Source organism: Mya arenaria, chromosome 14 (assembly GCF_026914265.1).
Source record: "Mya arenaria isolate MELC-2E11 chromosome 14, ASM2691426v1".
NCBI lineage: Eukaryota > Metazoa > Mollusca > Bivalvia > Myida > Myidae > Mya > Mya arenaria.
The window spans coordinates 906,894-926,108 of NC_069135.1; the positions used below are offsets into that span (position 1 = coordinate 906,894).

Genomic DNA, 19,215 nt, shown 5'->3' on the forward strand with positions numbered 1-19,215 from the left:
AACGAAGTTGCCAAAATATTACTGAACTTTTTAAGTCGATCAAGGGCCATTATTTGTATATAAGATAATATGGAGTGATGCAACTTAATTGTGTGATGGCCTTAGACAACCTTGTGAAGTACGATGCCCACTGAATGAACGGTATTGGAGTTTTACGTAAAAATGCGAAGTTGCCCTTTTTTAAGTTGATTTGGCCAAAACTATGTACATGGAGTTTTGTAACCTTATCCAATGACGACCGTCAACAATTCTGTGAAGTATAAAGAGGATTGAATAAAGCCTATAAAAGTAATAAGTAAAAATCCCAACTTGCTTTAAGACTTACTTGACACATTGGGGCGATTATTTATTTTTGCAGTTAACAACACTGTTAACATCATGGTTGTTAACTTGAAATATTTACTGATCTAGATACACATGTGATCTGCAGTATTTCTAACAAGATTTGAGACAACTATTTCAGCGTCATCTGTTTTATTTCAAAATATGATAACATCATCAAATAATTCATGTTAAAACGCCATCAACGATCTCGTTATCCATTTACATTGTCAACTTTAAAAAGTTTTGAACTATTGACCCAATGTGCCCGAAAACTGAAACCTTATTTCCCAATCAGAGGCCTTAGTTTGTTTTATGCTGGTATGGAGTATGAAACCGAAGTGTGTGATGGTCCTGAAGAACTGTGTCAAGTATGAAGAGAATTAAATGAGCAGGATTTGAGGTTTAAGAGAAAATGCCAACTTGACCTTTAACTTAAACTGGACGGAGACGCCGTCTCCGGGCGAGAAGCATAGCCCTCCTCATTCTTCGAATAGAAAAGAAATAAAAATAACAGACAATGGGGAACACTTAAAAATAACAGACAATGGGGAACACTATTTTTAAGAATTTATTTCTTAAATACAACAACATCAAAACATAGAATTACATATCCGTGATCTCAGTAGTAACACTGTATTTCTAGTAATAACTACACTATTCAGTGATATATAACCCGACATTTCCTGATAAATAAAGAGTCCGGAAACAACCCATAAATATTAGAAATCAGTCCCAAACATTATCACAATTATACAATGTATCACAACAATCTACGTCACCAGCTATGATGAGTTGTTCACATATAAGTGTCCCCGTTTCTGCTTGAACGCTACAATGTCAAAAAACACTTTATGACAGTTTGAATGCCAGCACATACATGTTGATCACGTGAGCAGGGCAATAACTTGGTCCGGTGTGCGCGGGACAATACTGGTACTCTCCCGGTACTCGTTCCTGGGATCACAGATGGCCTCGTACATGAGGCGGTACGCCTGACAGATCAGATCACTCGAGTTCTTCTTGATCAACTCCCTGTAAATATGATTTATATCAACATCTTTCATATAAGGATATCAGTCAAAAGTTAAACAAATTCTATAGGAATATCACAGATTGCAACTAGTCCATTTTTTTCTTCAATTTTTCAACTTTGTCTTTGAATTGGACACTGGCTTAAATTCAGTGCACACAGCTATATTATTAAATAATACAGCAAAATAACAAAAAAATGACACTAAATCATTTCAACTTAAGAATGTAATTGGGCTCTTGAGGAATACCAGTTGGACCATGACTTATAATATGCTTGAAGTAAATACAATAGTTATTTTTGTTCAAGCCTTTGAATAAAATGTTTCTTGATTTCTGTACACACAACACTGTTATTCCAGCTAAAACTTATCTTGAGGAACATGCATTATTTACACCACTGATAAGCCTTGGCATACCTGTATTTGGAGCTGGTTATTAGACTGCATTGGGACAGGGTCAGGGAGTCGGGGCTGGCCAGGTAACTGTCAAACTTGTTCTGTAATCACAAAAATCACAGCTGTCAAATTTTGCCATAGTTTTTCAAACCCTTATTTGTATCTTTAATATCCAATTCAGCCAATCTCCTTATTAATTAATCATCAACCAAACCAAACAATAACAGTACATGCATCAAACTGAAATAGCCATAAAGACAATACTACTGTAGTACTTGGTTGCTTTTACATAGAAAGGGTTATATGGATTTGTAAAGCTTACCATTGCAGACTTGACTGTTATAGGATCTAGGCCAGGTAGATTGGCTATGGGTCCCTGAAAAATAACATGGACCTCATTGCTATAGGATTAGCCGCTATTGACAATAACTGAACAAGCATTAGAGCAAAGGTTTAATCGGAAATATTTGGTTATAGACCTATTTGTAATACAAAATATTAAGTTTATATCACAAAAGTATATTTCCTGCTGAAACATAAAAAATCTATATATTTATGAAGTGGTACATTAAGGTGGTGTTGGGCTTTATTACCCTCGCCTGCAATGCTTACTGAGGAAATGGATGTTAAAACGCAGGGACGAGCTGGGAAGTGCAAGCATACCTGTTTGGGCTGATATTGCTGTATGGTGCCGTAAATCTGGGCCAGGTCTACTCGGTTGAGGACAAACGAGGCCTGCTCACTCACCAGCGCGTCTATATGTGCATCAACCTGGAAAGTTTGTGTTTACCTTCTACAATCGAACAAAACCTTGCCTGGAAAGGAACTAATTAAGGCATGGACAACAAGAATCTTGGCAGAAGTAGTCCCCCTTTGCTTCCTTTGTACATTTTTATATGTAATTTTATGATGTTAGTTTAAAAGTATACACTTTCATCTTTTTTTCTATCAGTGTGTGCTTTTTTGGATAGAAAATTATCATATGTAAGAATAGTATGGTCCAAGACCACCCCTGCCAAAAAGTGGCAACAACTATTCAAAACCCAGAGGGAACCCCGGAGAAGAAGATTTCACATGTAAGTCTATAAAAAATTTGATTTGTGGAAAATACTCACGCCTCTTGTTTGTACATATAAGAATGTACATGTACATGTCTGCTTCTTTTACCCTTTCCACCCCATGTTTACAAAGTATATGGATAATTTAAACTTCTTGATTTTCACTAATAACTACCACTATTACACAACAACAGGTGCATGCACCATGATGTCATGTTGTTTTGTGATACCTGTGCTTGAAGCATCTCTTGTTTGGTGTCTGTGTACTCATACAGGGCAATGGTTGCCTGCATGAAGCATATACAGTTCACCATGTACGCGGCCATGTCCACGGTGTTGAGTCGACTGGCCGACACTGAACACATCTGCAGCAGCGGGTCCAGCACACACGACAGAATCTGCAATACAGAGGTTAGGAGTCATATGGAAGGTCTGCTTAGAACAATGAAAGTGGCTGGCTTTATTGATAGTTTTTTATTCTAAACGAAAGCTAAAAATTGTTCATTGACTTCAAACCAGTACATGTTTACTTAAAACTTTAAAAAACCTGGAATAATATAGAATCGTTACTACCGTCTGAAGAAATTTCACCTGTTTGAAGTCCTGTTTCTTGTTTTCGAGAGTGATGACGGAGGAGTCATGACACTGGAGCACGTCTTTCAGCAGGCCAAGTGTCTGGGTAAGTGAGGCCGTGGCTGCCAGGTCAGCTGGGGGAAGCTCTACCTGTAATATATTTAAATAAAAAATAAAATTATAAGTATTTTCTTTCTATTAAGGATTTGAAGACCTTCTAGAATAATTATGGTTGTCAAATTATTATGGCAAATGAAATGTTTCCTTTTAGATATTTTAAATGTCAACTGAGGACTCAGTTTCTCATTTTCTATCAAATACAAGACAACTGTGTATCAACAATCATCTTTTCTGAACACTACCCCATACCTTATCTAGGAGTTTGTTGGCGTGACAGGTGAGACTGTTGAAGAACATACGGTGACTCAGGTCCTGAATCTCAATGATGGTCCCTAGCAAGGCTGCTTCTGGATTTACTATCTGTCTGCACGTATAAAGGGGGGGGATATGGTATGGGGTATTGTTTTGATAGAAGTCAAGATTCCAAAGCAAGCCCAAAATATTATTGCTGCAGATGAATTGGCATCAATATATAGACAATGAAGAAGTATAATACTGCACTAAATGTTTAACTATTCTTTAATAGCATTGTGTTACATGTAAGCTTCAAATTTAATACTGGCATTTAAATATCTAGAGACAACATAGAAGTTAAACAGTTAATGCTAGAGTTTTGTTAGACTATAGAACATACTGTATTGTATGATGGTAGAACTTACTGTATGGTATGATGGTAGAACTTACTGTATGGTATGATGGTAGAACTTCAGAATGTTGTTCAGTCTGTAAAGTGTGACTGCATCCTGCTCTGAGACAAGCACCTGCTCCACACGCACCTGCAACCATGGTTACATGTTAATCATTGGTACTTTCTGTACAAATATAGACTATATATATATAAACTGTAAATACAGTATCCACGGACATCATCACTATAGTCTTAGAGTAAATATCATAAACAAAATAATTTAATAAGCTACCATTGTGAGGTGAAAGTCAAGGTGCATAAAAACATTAAAATGTCTATCGTGCACGGAAAAAGAGGCTTCTGCAAATCAATTTGAATACATTCTTTACTGTAAAACAAACAGTTTTTAAACCAATCATGTTACCTTGAAAGGCCTGCAAACACCCTCAGTAATGTGCCCAAGCGTGTCCTGTATTGTGTCCTCTGTTGCTGTTTGGGGGAAAGAGACTAGTGTGAATATCATATACATGTCCATGTACCAGTATACTATCAAACATGCGTGTTAAGCTGAAGTGGCAAAAGCCAGACATTATTTTTATTGATATTTTTAAATGCAACACTAGTTCTTTTTATGCTGGTTGACAAAACTTTTTGAAAAGGCAACTTAATGTTTTATCAAAGCTCAGTTGCATACAATTACAACCAGAGTACTTCTTTAAACACAAACTATCATAAAGCAAAAATTGGGCAGGTGTTCAAAACCTCCATTGCAATACACTTTCTAACAAAACTGCTCAATTCAAGTCATGCGGTGTTTATTTTAAACAGAAATGAGGAAATCAAGCTTGAGTAGCTAAGCAGAGAAAAAGAGGCAGGTAAACTAATTCAATAACGGACCCTCTATAGTAAAATCAATATATTTTACCTATAAATATACAAAATTCTTGCCCATTATTGGAACAATGTACATACACCAAAACTCAAACTTTCATTTCCATAAAAATACATGTGTTATAATTTAAGATATACATCTTTAAATAGATAATTAGGATTAAAGTTGTAGACATTAGTTTTTACGGACAATGCAGACAGTATTTACTAACAGTGTGTATAAACATTGTTCCAAATGAGAAGCAAAACCAACAGAAGACCCTCACAAACCGACCAACAGAAAGTATGCCCTCAGTTTTACCTTCACAGACAGTAATGTCACTAGAGCTCGGATCAAAGTACTTTTTCTTTGCTATTTTTATCTTCTCTAAGCATTGAATACAAAAAGCACATTATCATATCATATCAACACACATATATATATATATATATCACTTGAAGAAAATTTAATAAATTTAGTAAACATGCATGAAGTTTTCTACCAAAATCAAAACATATGATTGTACATTTACCAACCCATACTACAATAAAAGGCTATCCTTCGAAATGATGTATGCTTCCCGACAGGGTATAGATTTGGAGAAGTAAATGCAAATTAGAAAATATCACATTTCAAGTGATTTTTAGGTCAAGAAAAATAAGGGCAAAAACTGTTAAAAAACCCAAAACAGAGTTATGGTTCCTATGTTCTGCACTTATCAATAAGATCAGAGTGTATATAAGTCTGAAGTCAATACCTCAGAGACCTTTTAAGTAATACTCTGAATACATGGGTGAAAGTTTGAATTTTTCAAAATACTGAAAATAGGGTGTTTACATAGGTAAATGCCAGTTTTACAATACATTATATAGGATAAATATTTTCCAAAATACTGAATTCAGTATCAATACTGAAAACTTTCACCCATGTGAATAAAAAATGAGGTATAAAAAAGGTGGAGATAATTTCTAAAATATGGAAGGTATGATTAACGTGCTAGCGTCCTGCACTTTCTCTTATTGCAATCTATCTATATTCCAAATTTAATTTAATTCTTTCAGCTCTTTTTAAGTTATGGCTCGTACAAGCACCTTCCTTATTAATTCATACTGTAAAAGTGAAAGGTGGAGACAAATCAGCAGTTGTTTTAACGTCATTTACTGAGCATAGGGTGTGGTGGACGGGAGGATGGATTGACAAAGCCGTGACTACATGCTCTTCCTTCAGACAATACAATAGGTTAGACACAAATGCCGCAGTGATTCACTTGGTCTGCATCTCAGTATAATATTTTTCTCAAGGTTCATAGTTATGAAACATAAATGTCCAAGTAGATTTCACTAATGTTACTCTTATTTTAGCATTTATTTGTACAAACAATAATCTACAATAACCGACAGAACTTACGTTCACATTTCTTGAGAAGACTGTTGAGATATTCCTTCTCAGAGGCAGTTGCCTGATGTAACCATGCCAACATATCGCCTACATAGCGGAGCGGGTCGTGGGAGTGAAGCTCGATAGGCCGTGGGGTACCACCAGGGCCTATCAAAAGATAATCATTGGATACAATATATGCATTAACTTTGATAATCTTTATAAAGAAAAAGGTTTGGTTAAAAATTATGATCAAGTTCATTTTATGAGACTCTCAAGAAGGAAATATATTGATTCAAAAGTGTACGTATTTATCAATGTGTTGCTTTTTAGTATCGCTAATACTATCTAAAGGTTTTTATTTTGAAAAAATTAATGGGTAACAACAGAAGGTTCTGTAGAACACTAACCATAAACCACTTGTAGCTCAAATATTTATCCCAAAACCTTAAAAAAGTATTTTAAACTTATGCTCGAAATACTAAAATAGCAAGTATACCTCCCCGTGTAAGAGCATCGATCAGACCTCGCACAACTGCTGTTCGTCTGGCTGTCCCAAACTCATCTAATGTGTACCTGTTATGAACAAAAATAAACAAATCTGACACAATCTTTAAAATAAGTTTTATTTTGTTATCATCCTGTTTTTTACTTGATAGAATGCTATAACATTCAAAGGATGCACTCTTTACATCAGCACCTTAACTGACATTTTATCTAGCAGTATAAGAGCACTTTTTACCATATGATCTTCATCATCTAGATGCATGAAAACAATTTGTGCACATATGGAATACAATGATAGCCCATACAGAATCTGTCTTTCACCCTGGAAATATAAGTGACACGTCAGGATATAATACACATACTTGAAGAGAACAGGCCTATCCTGGAGCGCAGACATGGCCTGGCACAGGATGGGGGAGATGTCTGGGGACTCCCCAGTCAGCGCACGGCAGTCATCTACAACAATTTAACATTGGCAATAGTCATCAGCAAGAATATAATGATGTTTATCCAATAGAAATATTTAGTTTTGCCATAAAATATACATAATGATGAATTGAAATCTTATACAAAGTGTGTTAAACTGTATGCATTTACATCTAATGATCTAGAGTAGGACTTCATTTCTTACTTAACAAGATATAACACTTGCATTTACAAAGGGACATGGGAAAAAATGTTTGTTGTTTGTTATATCACAAAGAAAAGTAACATGCACAATGAATTAACATTATGTATTTTAATGTATTTTCAGTGCAATACAAACAAACCTACTCTGTGCCCATCTGTACAGGCGTTCATACGAGGACTCCTGGTGCAGTGCCATCGATTCCATTATCTCCAGGCTGGGAAATATGCAGTTACAAGTAATAAACAACAATAGAGAATGGAATGTGGTTTTCACAACAACAAGCAGCTGGTTTTCACTTTTAAGCATTTTAATATTACCACACTTGTTCTACCTTTACAAGATTCAGGGTTAACCTGGGGCTAAATTACCTTAATAAATTACCGTAACTTGTGGTGCTCTGATATTAAATTTTACTTTTATATTCTAAGACAAACTCAGGTACCCTTGTATAATGACAAACAGTGCTGATTCCAAAACAAGAAACACGGCTTATTGTTTGATAATGAATCATTATCATTGAAAATGCACATACGGTAAGGCTGACATCATAACAGAAGAAAAGAAACAAAATTTGACCCACCCTGCAGTTTGATGGTTTGTGCGCAGAAGTATTTTGCAGTCGTTATGGATCTGCTTTACTCTCGCCAAAGATTGGAAAAAGTCCTGCTCAAAAGATGAATTAACAATACTTGTATAACCTACCATATACAAATATGTAACATGAAGAGGAGTTCAAATGAGTATTTAAAATAAGAACAATTATGAACTCTTAAAAATAATGAGATATGTTTATCAAACATAAAGCCAACTGAGCGCAGCTTTGTCAGAAACAGGCAGAGGTTCAATGTCAACCTCCAACAAATTTTTATGGTCCTAGGTCTAACAGTTCTTGAGTTATTGTGCGAACAAAGTTTTCATAAGACTATTGACTGTGACTGATGTGACCACATAAAGAACAGGGGTCTACTGCAACCAAGTATCATGGTCTTCTAATAATTAAACCATTCTCAAGTCAAGGTTTTTCTCAAAGTATTGTGCAGACAAGACATTCCCAACTCATCTACCGTTACAAACCCATTTCATACTGGTAAAATAAAGAGTCACTCACAGCTATATTTGTGTTCAATATTTTAATTGTTTGTTATGCTCTCTGAAAGGAGAGCATGCAGTCACCACTTTGTCCATCCATCTTTCAATCACTTAAATCCATGCCTACTGAATATTTAAAAACTACAGCTAATTTATCTCCCCCATTCACGTGAACAATATATATTACTATGAAAGTTGCTTGTCGAACCATAACTTAAAAAATGCAGCAGTATAGATAAATAGCAATATATATATATATATATATATATAATTGTTATCCATATTGAATTCAAACTTCATATCCAGATAGATCTTAATGAGCAGAGTGCTTCTTGAGGAGTGCAGTGCACAAGGACCATAACTCTATTTTCATATTTTAACAGTAATTGCCCTTTGATTAATTTTGAAATTATGCCTTGTTTACAAAATGATAAATAAAAAGATGTTTATTGTCTGATTTGGTACTTTGTGTCAATCAGAAGACCAAAACTAAAGGCAAAGCAATCATCTGAGGTTTAATATTTCTCACATATCCTTCAGTTTGAGGTAAATTCAGTGACTAAAGACAGATTCAATATAAAATTGGTGATAATTTATAAGCAATTTTAAGCCATATCACCATGCAGGGGTATAATTTATGCAACTATCCCCATTCACTGACCTGTGATAATGCCCCAGCCTTGGCCCCGCGCAGGGATCTGACCTCCTCTGGTTTCAGTTGAAACCGTGCCAGAAACTCGTCAGCTACTTGTTGCTTCATCTGCAACTGTTGGCTGTAAGCAACAAAAGTTTTGTAATTGTAATTGCATTCAAAAGTTTTCAAATAGAACCATTTTTATAAAGGACATGTAAAATTTGTAAAATCAAAGAATTAAATATACAGAATGACAGTCATTGATTTAAGGGTTTGAGTCAACAAAGTTGAATACTCACACTTATAATATACTTGGCGAAGCAAGTCTGACAAACATTTTACTAGTGCAGGGCTTTCTCGACTGGAGCAATGTAGCAGAGAAGTCTGAGAACAACATATTTGTTGTACATGTAAACCTAAACGGCATGTTTACCTAAATAGTAATATTTCTTCATTTCAAAATCATACCTTTCAGTCTGCAGATTTGTAGTCTGGTTAATAAGGTCATGGGTCTGCGCTTTGGCTGCCTGTAAGAAAATCACAAACATGTCATATTATGGTAAGTTATGTATATACATGTACCACAGAAAAGAACACATTATTTGTTGAATCATTTCTATCAGTTTACTTAATTATTTCTATTAAAATACAACGCCAAGGAATTTAAGAAAATTATAACTTTTATTTAAAACATCATTAATTTCATGAACTATTTTCATTAAAAGTTTTGTATCATTTTGACATTTCTTTCTGCTTTTTAAAAACTAATCAGATATGCCATTAAGTAACTGTGCAAAAAAACAAAGAGGGAGTATCTATTATCCTGTTACTTTTAGACGACTGGTCATGTCTTGACAGCATTCATTCATTGATTTCACATCTGCATAAACACTGTCCAGTTGCTGAAATAAAGAAAATGTCATGATTAGGATTGGTATAATTCACTATGTCAATGTCATGATTAGGATTGGTATAATTCACTATGTCAAAAATTATAGTTTTTAAATATTTTAGATTTTTAGCACAAATGAACTATAAGAGATCTAAGGGTATTGGTTATTACAATTTCATTCCATCCTAATCCTCACCACCATACATATCATCAATTTAACTAATTAATCTTTTTTTGCCTCCCTTGGACCCAAAAAGAAACTTTTAGTGCAAACCATATACTCGGACCCAAGTGTCTTCATCACAGACCCAAAATTTTTCAAGCATGAAGGTCACAGGACCTCAGTCTGAGCTACCCTAGTGAGAACCCTGAATTGCCTGTCATCATTACATCTTTGAACATCTTAATGCAAGAACTCAATATCTACCTTTATTTCTACATGTTACTAGGGTTACATAGTCTAAAATAATAGACGTGTTATACGGGATTCTTCCAATCCCTAACGTCTAAACGGGAATGAGCAAAAAACGGGGGTGTTTTAAAAATATTGAAATTGTTTTAAGTGAAGTATTTTATGGTTGAAATTGATCATAAAGAGTTATATTCATATTTAACCATGCAAGTGAAATGTTATTTTGCACTAAACAAGCATTTAATGCATTAAAACAAGTTGTTTACCTTTCCAATAAAACGAAAGTTAACTGACACAGACAACAATTATGCGAAGGGGAACAACTCGATACAATCGTAATAACTCGGCCTCCTCCGACAAAGCTTTGAGATAGACCTCGTTATACAATCGTAACAACTCGGCCATGGCAGAAATGTTTCGATTGTTTTAAAATTGTGCCCGGAAGCCTTGCAGGTGCCCTTCATGTATATATCGTTATGTTTTGACAGAATGAAATGAAGAAAAGCCGTCAAACTCATAATTATAAGTTGGATATTTATTTTTTGTGTACGGAACTAATATAACATAACACTATCTGGTAATATCTTTTTATGATATTTTATAGACGCTATATGCTTTAACCCGGAATCCTGATCGGAACAACTACCCACATTTGATACTAAACAATTTGTACGTGAAAGATTTGCCATATCAAAAATCTAAAAAAAATCTGTCAACGTACAATTATTTGGACTATAGGGTTACACTGACATTGACACTTACATTTAAGGACGGCATTCTAAAAACAACATTTATTAAACAGCACAATAGAGTAATGTTAGTTTACATCTTTCACAATCTGGAAGGTGGACAGGAACTCTTCGTTAATGGCCAGACTACGCCTCTCTATGTCACTGCGGAGATTTCTTCTGCTCCGCAAATTGTTTTCCGTGAAAAACGTTGACAGTGCCTTGAGGGCCTCGAGCATGTCCTGAAACAAGTCAAATAAAAAAAAATCTTCAATAAGTAGCAAATCATCGCTTTAAATCCGATCACACGTAAATTTGCAAAACCTCTATTTACATTTCCCCACCCATTAAAGTTACCTTATACGTTCATAGTCAACTCCGATAACGAAAGCAATTTAGAAAATCAGTACATCTTATAATACAGCACAGGAACTATTTACCTTATCATTGTCCAGCCGTGTCTCTAGAATCTTGTTTAACTTCTTAGTCAGTGGATTTGAGGCCGAAACATTCCCGGTGTTGACACTTGACGTGGTGGAGTCGGCCATGTTGGAAAGTCACTTCCGGGTTAGGCCAACGGACTTATTATCAAACTTTAAATGATCGCACGCAAATGGGAATAGCAATGAAGCTATTAAAATATAATTGTTGAATTCAAATTATGAAACTTTTCACTAAAAAGCAATTATGGTAATCAGTTATAACCAAGTAGGGATAAATTAGTAAAATTAACGTCAACCTCCATGTGCCTCGGTAGCGCAGTAGGTAGCGCGTCAGTCTCATAATCAATGATCACAGAGCGATCTGAAGGTCGTGAGTTCGATCCTCACCCGGGGCATAACTTTTTCACGTTTCCTACAAACATTCCCATATCGACACTCCAATATGAATTTTATACTTCCAAATTTATAAATCCACACACTTTAACCTTTTGTTAACACTTATGTATTCTCATTTTACGAATATCAAAGTAATTGGCAAAAGTCAACCGCACATGCATGTTTATTAAACAAGATGTCATTGACGTGGTAACCTTTCAAGTTATCATACATGTATTTATTCAAAATTATTTGAAATGCACAGTAAGACTTACTATATCTAAAATGCATTCCTATCGCCCACATAACTTTTATTAATTTACGTGTTTCCATAAATCGCAAACTCATGTATATTGTGATATCCTTTAATTGTGCGACCTAAAACACTTCACATAATAAAAATCTGACCGTGTCTAAATTTCGCAGTATGGACTGGTCCATATAATTGAGGCGGAATGGAGAATTTAACCTCTCACGAAAACGTAAGTTTTTTGTACCATGTAAACACATTCATACAAGGTAACATGTACTTAAATTTCCAGGTGAGATTATTTTTTTTGCTTCATAATATAGTTTCATTCCATGTGAAATTCACTGGATCCTGCTTGCATTGAGAATGTTACCACCCCTGCGATGTGTAGATGTAGACTCATCCTGCCCGAGCAGCTGAAATGCGCGGGAAATATCGGTGTGTGGGATGCTGCGCAATCCACGGACTAGGAGGCAATATTCTAAAAATAGATTCACCGATAAACGCTGTACGATCTGGGGCCGTCTTAATAAAGCTGTCAGAACTATTCTGGGGGTAATAGTTTCATTATTTTGCTACATATTTGAATGAACTGAACTTTTGCCACACATTGTCGAGAAATCATTTTTTTAAAAAGATCTTAATGTGTTGCCATTTGTGATGTAAATATAGATTTTTGAATTCATGACTAAATTCATTTATTACAACGAGCCCATGGACTCTGTCCACGATCTGGGACAATTAACCAGCCACGATAGACTTGCATTAGGTTTATTAATGACGTAGGGAGTACCCGGACAAAAACATTATACCATGACGTACGGTAGAATGGAACAAGTAATGCTCTGTCAAAAATTTATTTGAATACAGTGATTACTTTGGTACGTTTTCATTCCAAAATTCCAAAAATTGAACAAATGTATCAAAATAAGACGCGAATAAAAATTATGATCTGTGCGCCAAACACAATTAAAATCACGACATGATGTAGTATGCATGTTTTCGAAGAATAGCTAGGGACCTAGACGCTACCATATAGACTACATGCAACCCGGATTTAAATAAAAAAGTTTCATGTCTGTCGATATGCCATCAAATAAAGGATGTTTACATTCATTCCTTTATAACATGCTGTACTTTGTTAGGTACAGCACTAAATTTTATCCCTTTTAAACACTTTGCATTAGTAAGGACTTACTGTCGAAGGGGTTAATTCATAATTATCATGTTCTTTATACCGTTCTATCTCTGTACGAACCAGATACTACCGTCCGTTTGCAAGAACACAGAAGAGAATTATCTAAAAAATGTGAGGTCAGTGCCTCAGGTCGTGTTTACAAGCGAAAACGAACAACTTGTAACGCCTTTATAGAGAATCGAGGTATGATAAAATACGCCGCAATGATGATAACTTTCAGGGCTACGTTGAGACCAGAATTAGCATTAATTTAGTAAACATATGAACCGTAAGTAATTGCATTTCCAGTTAAATTACATACTTTGCCTAAATCAAGTGTTCTATCAGCTGATGATAGTCAATCCTGAAAAATAGCCCGAGGTCTGTTTGAGTATCACGATCAGGATTTAATGCATTTCTCTAAGCAAAATACACACACGCACGCACGCACGTACGCACACAACACACACACACACACGCTCGCACAATAAGCTTTTAACTTTGTTACATACGGGTCTTTCTCAAAATATTAATTTGCATGTAGTCGAAACAAATCTACACCCCTGTTAAGCCTAAACGCATCAATATATTTCGGGCTACTCAGATTCACATATGCTGTGAACAGCCAATGCTCAAATGGTATGACAAAGCAAAGTATTTTAAAGCAGTACCCTCAAGTGTTTAAGGGAATAGGAAATATCCCTGGTGCATGCAAAATTAAGGTAAACCATGATGCAAAGCCTGTTGTTCACCCGCCACGTAAAATTCCTGTTGCATTGAAAGACAGATGCAAAACAGAATTAGATCGAATGGAAAAACTAGGGGTCATAGCTAAGGTCAACGAACCTACAGACTGGGTTAAATCCATGGTTAGTGTAGAAAAGTCTGGGAACAAATTAAGAATTTGTTTAGATCCACATGACTTGAACAAAGCAATTTTACGACCACACTATCCGAGAAGGACACTGGACGAAGTATTGCCATTACTTAGTGGGGCGAAATATTTCACAAAACTTGACGCAAGACTAGGTTACTGGGCAATACGCATTGATGAGGAATCATCATATCTGACAACCTTCAAAACAATATGGGGTAGATATAGGTATAAAACACTACCTTATGGACTTAGACTAAGTGCGGACGTATTCATTCGCGCCATTGACGAATGTTTAGAAGGTCTAAACGGCGTCTTTGCAATCGTTGACGACTCGTGTGTATATGGTAGCACACAAGAAGAACATGACCGAAATCTTAAGGCAGTCCTTGAGCGATGTGCACAGAAAGGCGTGATATTGAATGATGACAAAATGGAAGTTGGTATGACTCATATCCAATACTTTGGGCATTTGATCACTTCTTTTGGACTCAAACCAAGTCCAGACAAGATTGATGCTATCAGCAACATGCCCCCACCGACAAACAAAGCTGAAGTGCAAACGTTCTTAGGAATGGTCAATTATCCTTCAAGATACGCACCAAAATTGTCAGATGTTACCAGTCCTTTAAGAGAGTTGCTTGAAAACAAAAATGAATTTTCATGGCAGAAACCACAAGAGGAGTCATTTAACAAGGTGAAAAAAATTCAGACAGTTGTCAAACAGGACTAGGTTCTACGTTGTTGCAAGAAGGTCAGCCTATAGCATATGTATTAAAATCATTGACATCAAGTCAAAAGAATTATGCGATGATAGAGCTGGAATGCTTAGGTATATTATTTGGCCTAAAACGTCACCATGACTGGGTTTATGGACGTAAGGTCATAGTTGAAATTGATCATATGCCGCTTATACCGATATTCAAGAAAAACTTGAATAATGCTCCAGCAAGGCTGCAACGCATGCTTTTACAAATGCAGCGTTATAACATTGAAGTCAAATATCGACCGGGCAAGGAAATACCTATTCCTGATACGTTATCAAGGAAATCGGTACCTGTTACATGCCCAAGTCTGACTGAAAACATTGACATACAGGTCAATATGGTTATGGCTAGTTTACCGATAAGTGATCGGAAAATGACAGGAATTAGGACAGAGACAGACAAAGACTCACAACTTGTACCATTGAAACAAGTTATTTTACAAGGTTGGCCTAACAACAGAAAGAATTGTAGGTCAGAAATAATTGACTACTGGAATCATAGAGATGAACTGACGGTAGTTGATGGACTCATTTTGAAGGGAAACAAAGTTGTTATACCAAGTTCTCTTATATATTATATTCTCTTTATTTCCACCATTACAGTGATTAATTATATAAATAATACAAATTATATAAATAGTACAAGTGTTACCCATAATAAACAGTCATAGAAATATCATAAATTATATGCAATATCACATACATCCCATGAAGAAATTATAACATTATTACACACTCTCAAACACAATCATACTAGTATTTGGTGACAAAAAAGTAAGAACATTTATATAATATTAAACTTTATGCAAAGGAAATATAGGAAAAAGAGTACTCGTTTATCGTAAAAAGGCAATGGCTAGAGTAGAGAAGTTTAGGTTAATAATGGTGTTGTTGATAAGGTAGATTTGCCGAATACCTTAAATTGGTGATGATTTGGCAAGAGATGATAACTGTAGAAATAATAATAGATGAGTTAGGCACTAATACCCGCACTTGTCGAAACGAAATACAAGTGAAGGTTTTGCGGTGTTAAACATCTACGTTGAAAACAATGTAAAAGAAAATAGTATTTGTGATACGTCTCACTTTAATTAGAGTGGTTTGATGTTGGTATGGAAGAATGGTTTAAATTCCCATAATGATTTAATTAGTAATATTAAAATATTTGTAATTACCAAATTAAAAATAGAAATAATAAAAGAGGAAATATGTTCCTGACAAACAAATTGCTTTACATTATTATAGAGCAAACAAAAACAGAGCACAATATTTAGTTGCTAATGAGATCAGCTAAATATGAATTGTTAAATTGTTAAGCTTATTCAATGTACGAACAAACATGTAAAACATGTAACATGTATTTAATGTGAAGAATATTTCATATCAACATAATGCAAAAACAAGCATTTATAAGGTGATACGTCTTTCAGAGTTTTAGACTGTGATCTAGTCAATATACAGTTTGCAATAGTAACATTGTAACATCTTAGTCTATTTCTCCACGGATTACTGATGATACGTATTTGCACACATCATTTATATATGTCTGTTCCATATGGTGGTCAAGTGTATGTAGCGTTCGTTCACTAAACATATGTGATATAATATCAACGTCTGACCCGGCGCACACTATGGGATGTTTATCAGTTCGTTCCTTGATTGGTTGAAATAGTTTCACGAATTGATCCTGTGATCACAAACATTGTCTGTAACAACATTGCATCTTCTGCACAACGATCGAGCGTTTGTCCGCGTGTCCGTCAGTAAACGAATCACGACTGTGGCGTTGCGTACTTCAGTCGGGGAGTCGGCGGCGGCCCATATAGACGCCCTTCTAGGAAGTGGATGGACCGTTGTAAACCGAGTAAAGTCAGGGTCTCCGCTGGTACGAATAAGCCACTGTTGCTTGTGATAGTCACTAACACGTGCGCTGACAATGCGTTTCCATGATGTTTTGCTCGGCATCGAGAATGTTTCTTTGTAAGAGGTCAGGTAGTTCAGCATATCATACTTCCTCAGCACATTGTATAAATCCGGTATAACACCGCGTTTACCAGTGGTGTTACGTAACATGAATAAACTCCATATGTAGTCGAAGATTTTCTTAGCTGTGTAGTTAGCGTTCATGCAGCAAAGCTTGTGAAAGAACATCAGCTTTCGTTTGTCGACATTTGCAATCACTGGGTACCACCCGAGAAGTCCCAAAGCCATGTCAGTGCGTGTTCGTGATGAAACGTTTTGGCACATCTTCGCAGCCAGTCTTAATACACGTTCCAGATTTAGAATGTCGTTTACAGTAAGAGTCGACCATAGGTCGGACCCGTATAGCAGAGATGGGACTGTAATCTTCTGGACCAAATCCGACTCATGATATCCCAGAATATCCATGGCAAATGGTAGCCACAGATCTGTTCTCAGTAGACACTCAAAATTATCTACTTGTTGTAGATTACTACTTACATTTCTTTGAGATAAAAGAATTGCCAAGCTGGAAAAGTAGTACGGTTATCAGCCGTATGAAAGCCATATTTGCAAAATTTGGCATTCCAGAAATTGTGATATCTGATAATGGGCCATGCTATTCATCAGGATAATTTCAAACATTCTCTATAGAGTGGGACTTTAAACACAAAACGAGTTCCCCAAACCACCCATCAGGAAATGGCTTTGCAGAAATTTATGTAAAAATATGCAAGAAAATCTTAATGAAAGCCAAAAGGACAAAGAAAGATCCTTTGTTTGCCATTTTAGAGTACAGGTCCACTCCTCTCAATATTGGCTACTCCCCCGCAGAATTGTTAATGGGAAGGCAATTAAGGTCATTTTTGCCAACTCAGAAAATGAAACTACATCCTTAGTATATTTCTCCACAGAAAGTTAGATCTAAATTGGCAGAACATAAGGAAAAAGACAAAGTTTTTTATGACAGAAATGCTAAAAAATTGCCGATTCTGAATGTAGGTGATTCAGCTAGAATTCAGGGCTCTAATAACCGTTGGCGTAAAGCTGTTGTGACTGAAACGAAAAATGATCGCTCGTATGTTGTGGAAACGGAGGATGGTGCTTGTTATCGCCGTAACAGAAAACACCTTTTAAAAACAAATGAGCACTTTATTTCACAACCAGAGATTGACTTTCAGGGTAACAGCGAAAATGAAAATTCAGCACAAGCTGAAAACCCCCCTGTGACACCCTCGAACTTCGATAATCAAGATTTGTCACCACGTGAAAATGTTCACACGCCAAATTCTCCAACCAAGCCCGTGAATGAATCTGTCAAGCCAGTGATATGGCAGACAGGTTAAACCCAAAGTGATTACTTCTATGTGAAAGTGTATTGTTTCAATTATTATCACATTCGTTTGGATAAACTATTGTTTGTATGACATTTAGCTGGAGAATTTACAATTATTGTTTTCTGATGAAAATTGTTATCATATTTGTGTTGTTGAGTGAATGGAATTTTATTAACACTGTGAACTTTGCGGTTGATTAACAGAACACACGTTTCTAGACAACAATATGAACTGATAAAAATAATGACACACGATCATTTGTTTTTATATATATATAAATTTAAGAATTATTTAAATTAAATTAAAGAAGGGAGATGTTCTGATATTTAATGTTTTAATAGCTTAAGTAATATGATACACACGCCTCTTGAGTTTAAATTATACTGTTATATACTGCTAGGCACACAGTTGTCTTGCTGCGTTCTTGGTGTACATATGTAGATGAATAAATGGAATAAAAAATTAAGTTGTTTTGTTATTCCATAAACAACAAACATTAAAACATAATTTATGTTTTTTCTTTAGGAAAAAATATGAATATACATGTATTCAGGTGGTCCAAGGCCTGACCCCTTGCAAACTGGTACCCTGAATCTTGCATACCGAACAGTAAAGTATATGAAAAAGATAAAAGAACTGTATTTTGTAAGCCATTTTCTTGAGATATTTTCTATGTTTGTTCCATTCTTTTAAAATAACCCATCCAAAAATGTGTAATGATAAAGGGAAGGCATCACATAAAAGTGACTGAAAAAGACAAATA

At 35.5% G+C, this 19,215-nt stretch overlaps 1 protein-coding gene and 1 non-coding gene across 3 annotated transcripts; one reads left to right on the top strand and one right to left on the bottom strand.

Moving 5' to 3' along the window:
* Positions 1–878: 878 nt before the first annotated feature.
* Positions 879–11,868, bottom strand: LOC128215841 (conserved oligomeric Golgi complex subunit 6-like). 2 transcript variants are annotated; one of them, XM_052922453.1, is made up of 20 exons: positions 11,712–11,868; positions 11,370–11,513; positions 10,070–10,141; positions 9,708–9,766; positions 9,267–9,378; positions 8,097–8,179; positions 7,660–7,730; positions 7,248–7,341; positions 6,878–6,954; positions 6,409–6,546; positions 5,323–5,388; positions 4,555–4,619; positions 4,187–4,278; positions 3,752–3,866; positions 3,401–3,532; positions 3,040–3,207; positions 2,415–2,522; positions 2,074–2,127; positions 1,773–1,852; positions 879–1,356 (listed from the first exon to the last, which is right to left on the bottom strand). In XM_052922453.1, exons 1-20 carry the CDS (start codon positions 11,817–11,819, stop codon positions 1,209–1,211), a joined length of 1,986 nt encoding a protein of 661 aa, XP_052778413.1. In that variant the 5' UTR covers positions 11,820–11,868; the 3' UTR covers positions 879–1,208. The 2 variants fall into 2 exon arrangements, with proteins under 2 accessions (XP_052778413.1, XP_052778414.1); XM_052922454.1 differs by lacking the exon at positions 5,323–5,388.
* A 150-nt stretch (positions 11,869–12,018) lies between these two features.
* Trnam-cau (transfer RNA methionine (anticodon CAU)) lies at positions 12,019–12,109 on the top strand. The gene is given in 2 exon segments: positions 12,019–12,055; positions 12,074–12,109. It is a non-coding gene; the product is annotated as a tRNA-Met (tRNA).
* Positions 12,110–19,215: the final 7,106 nt, after the last annotated feature.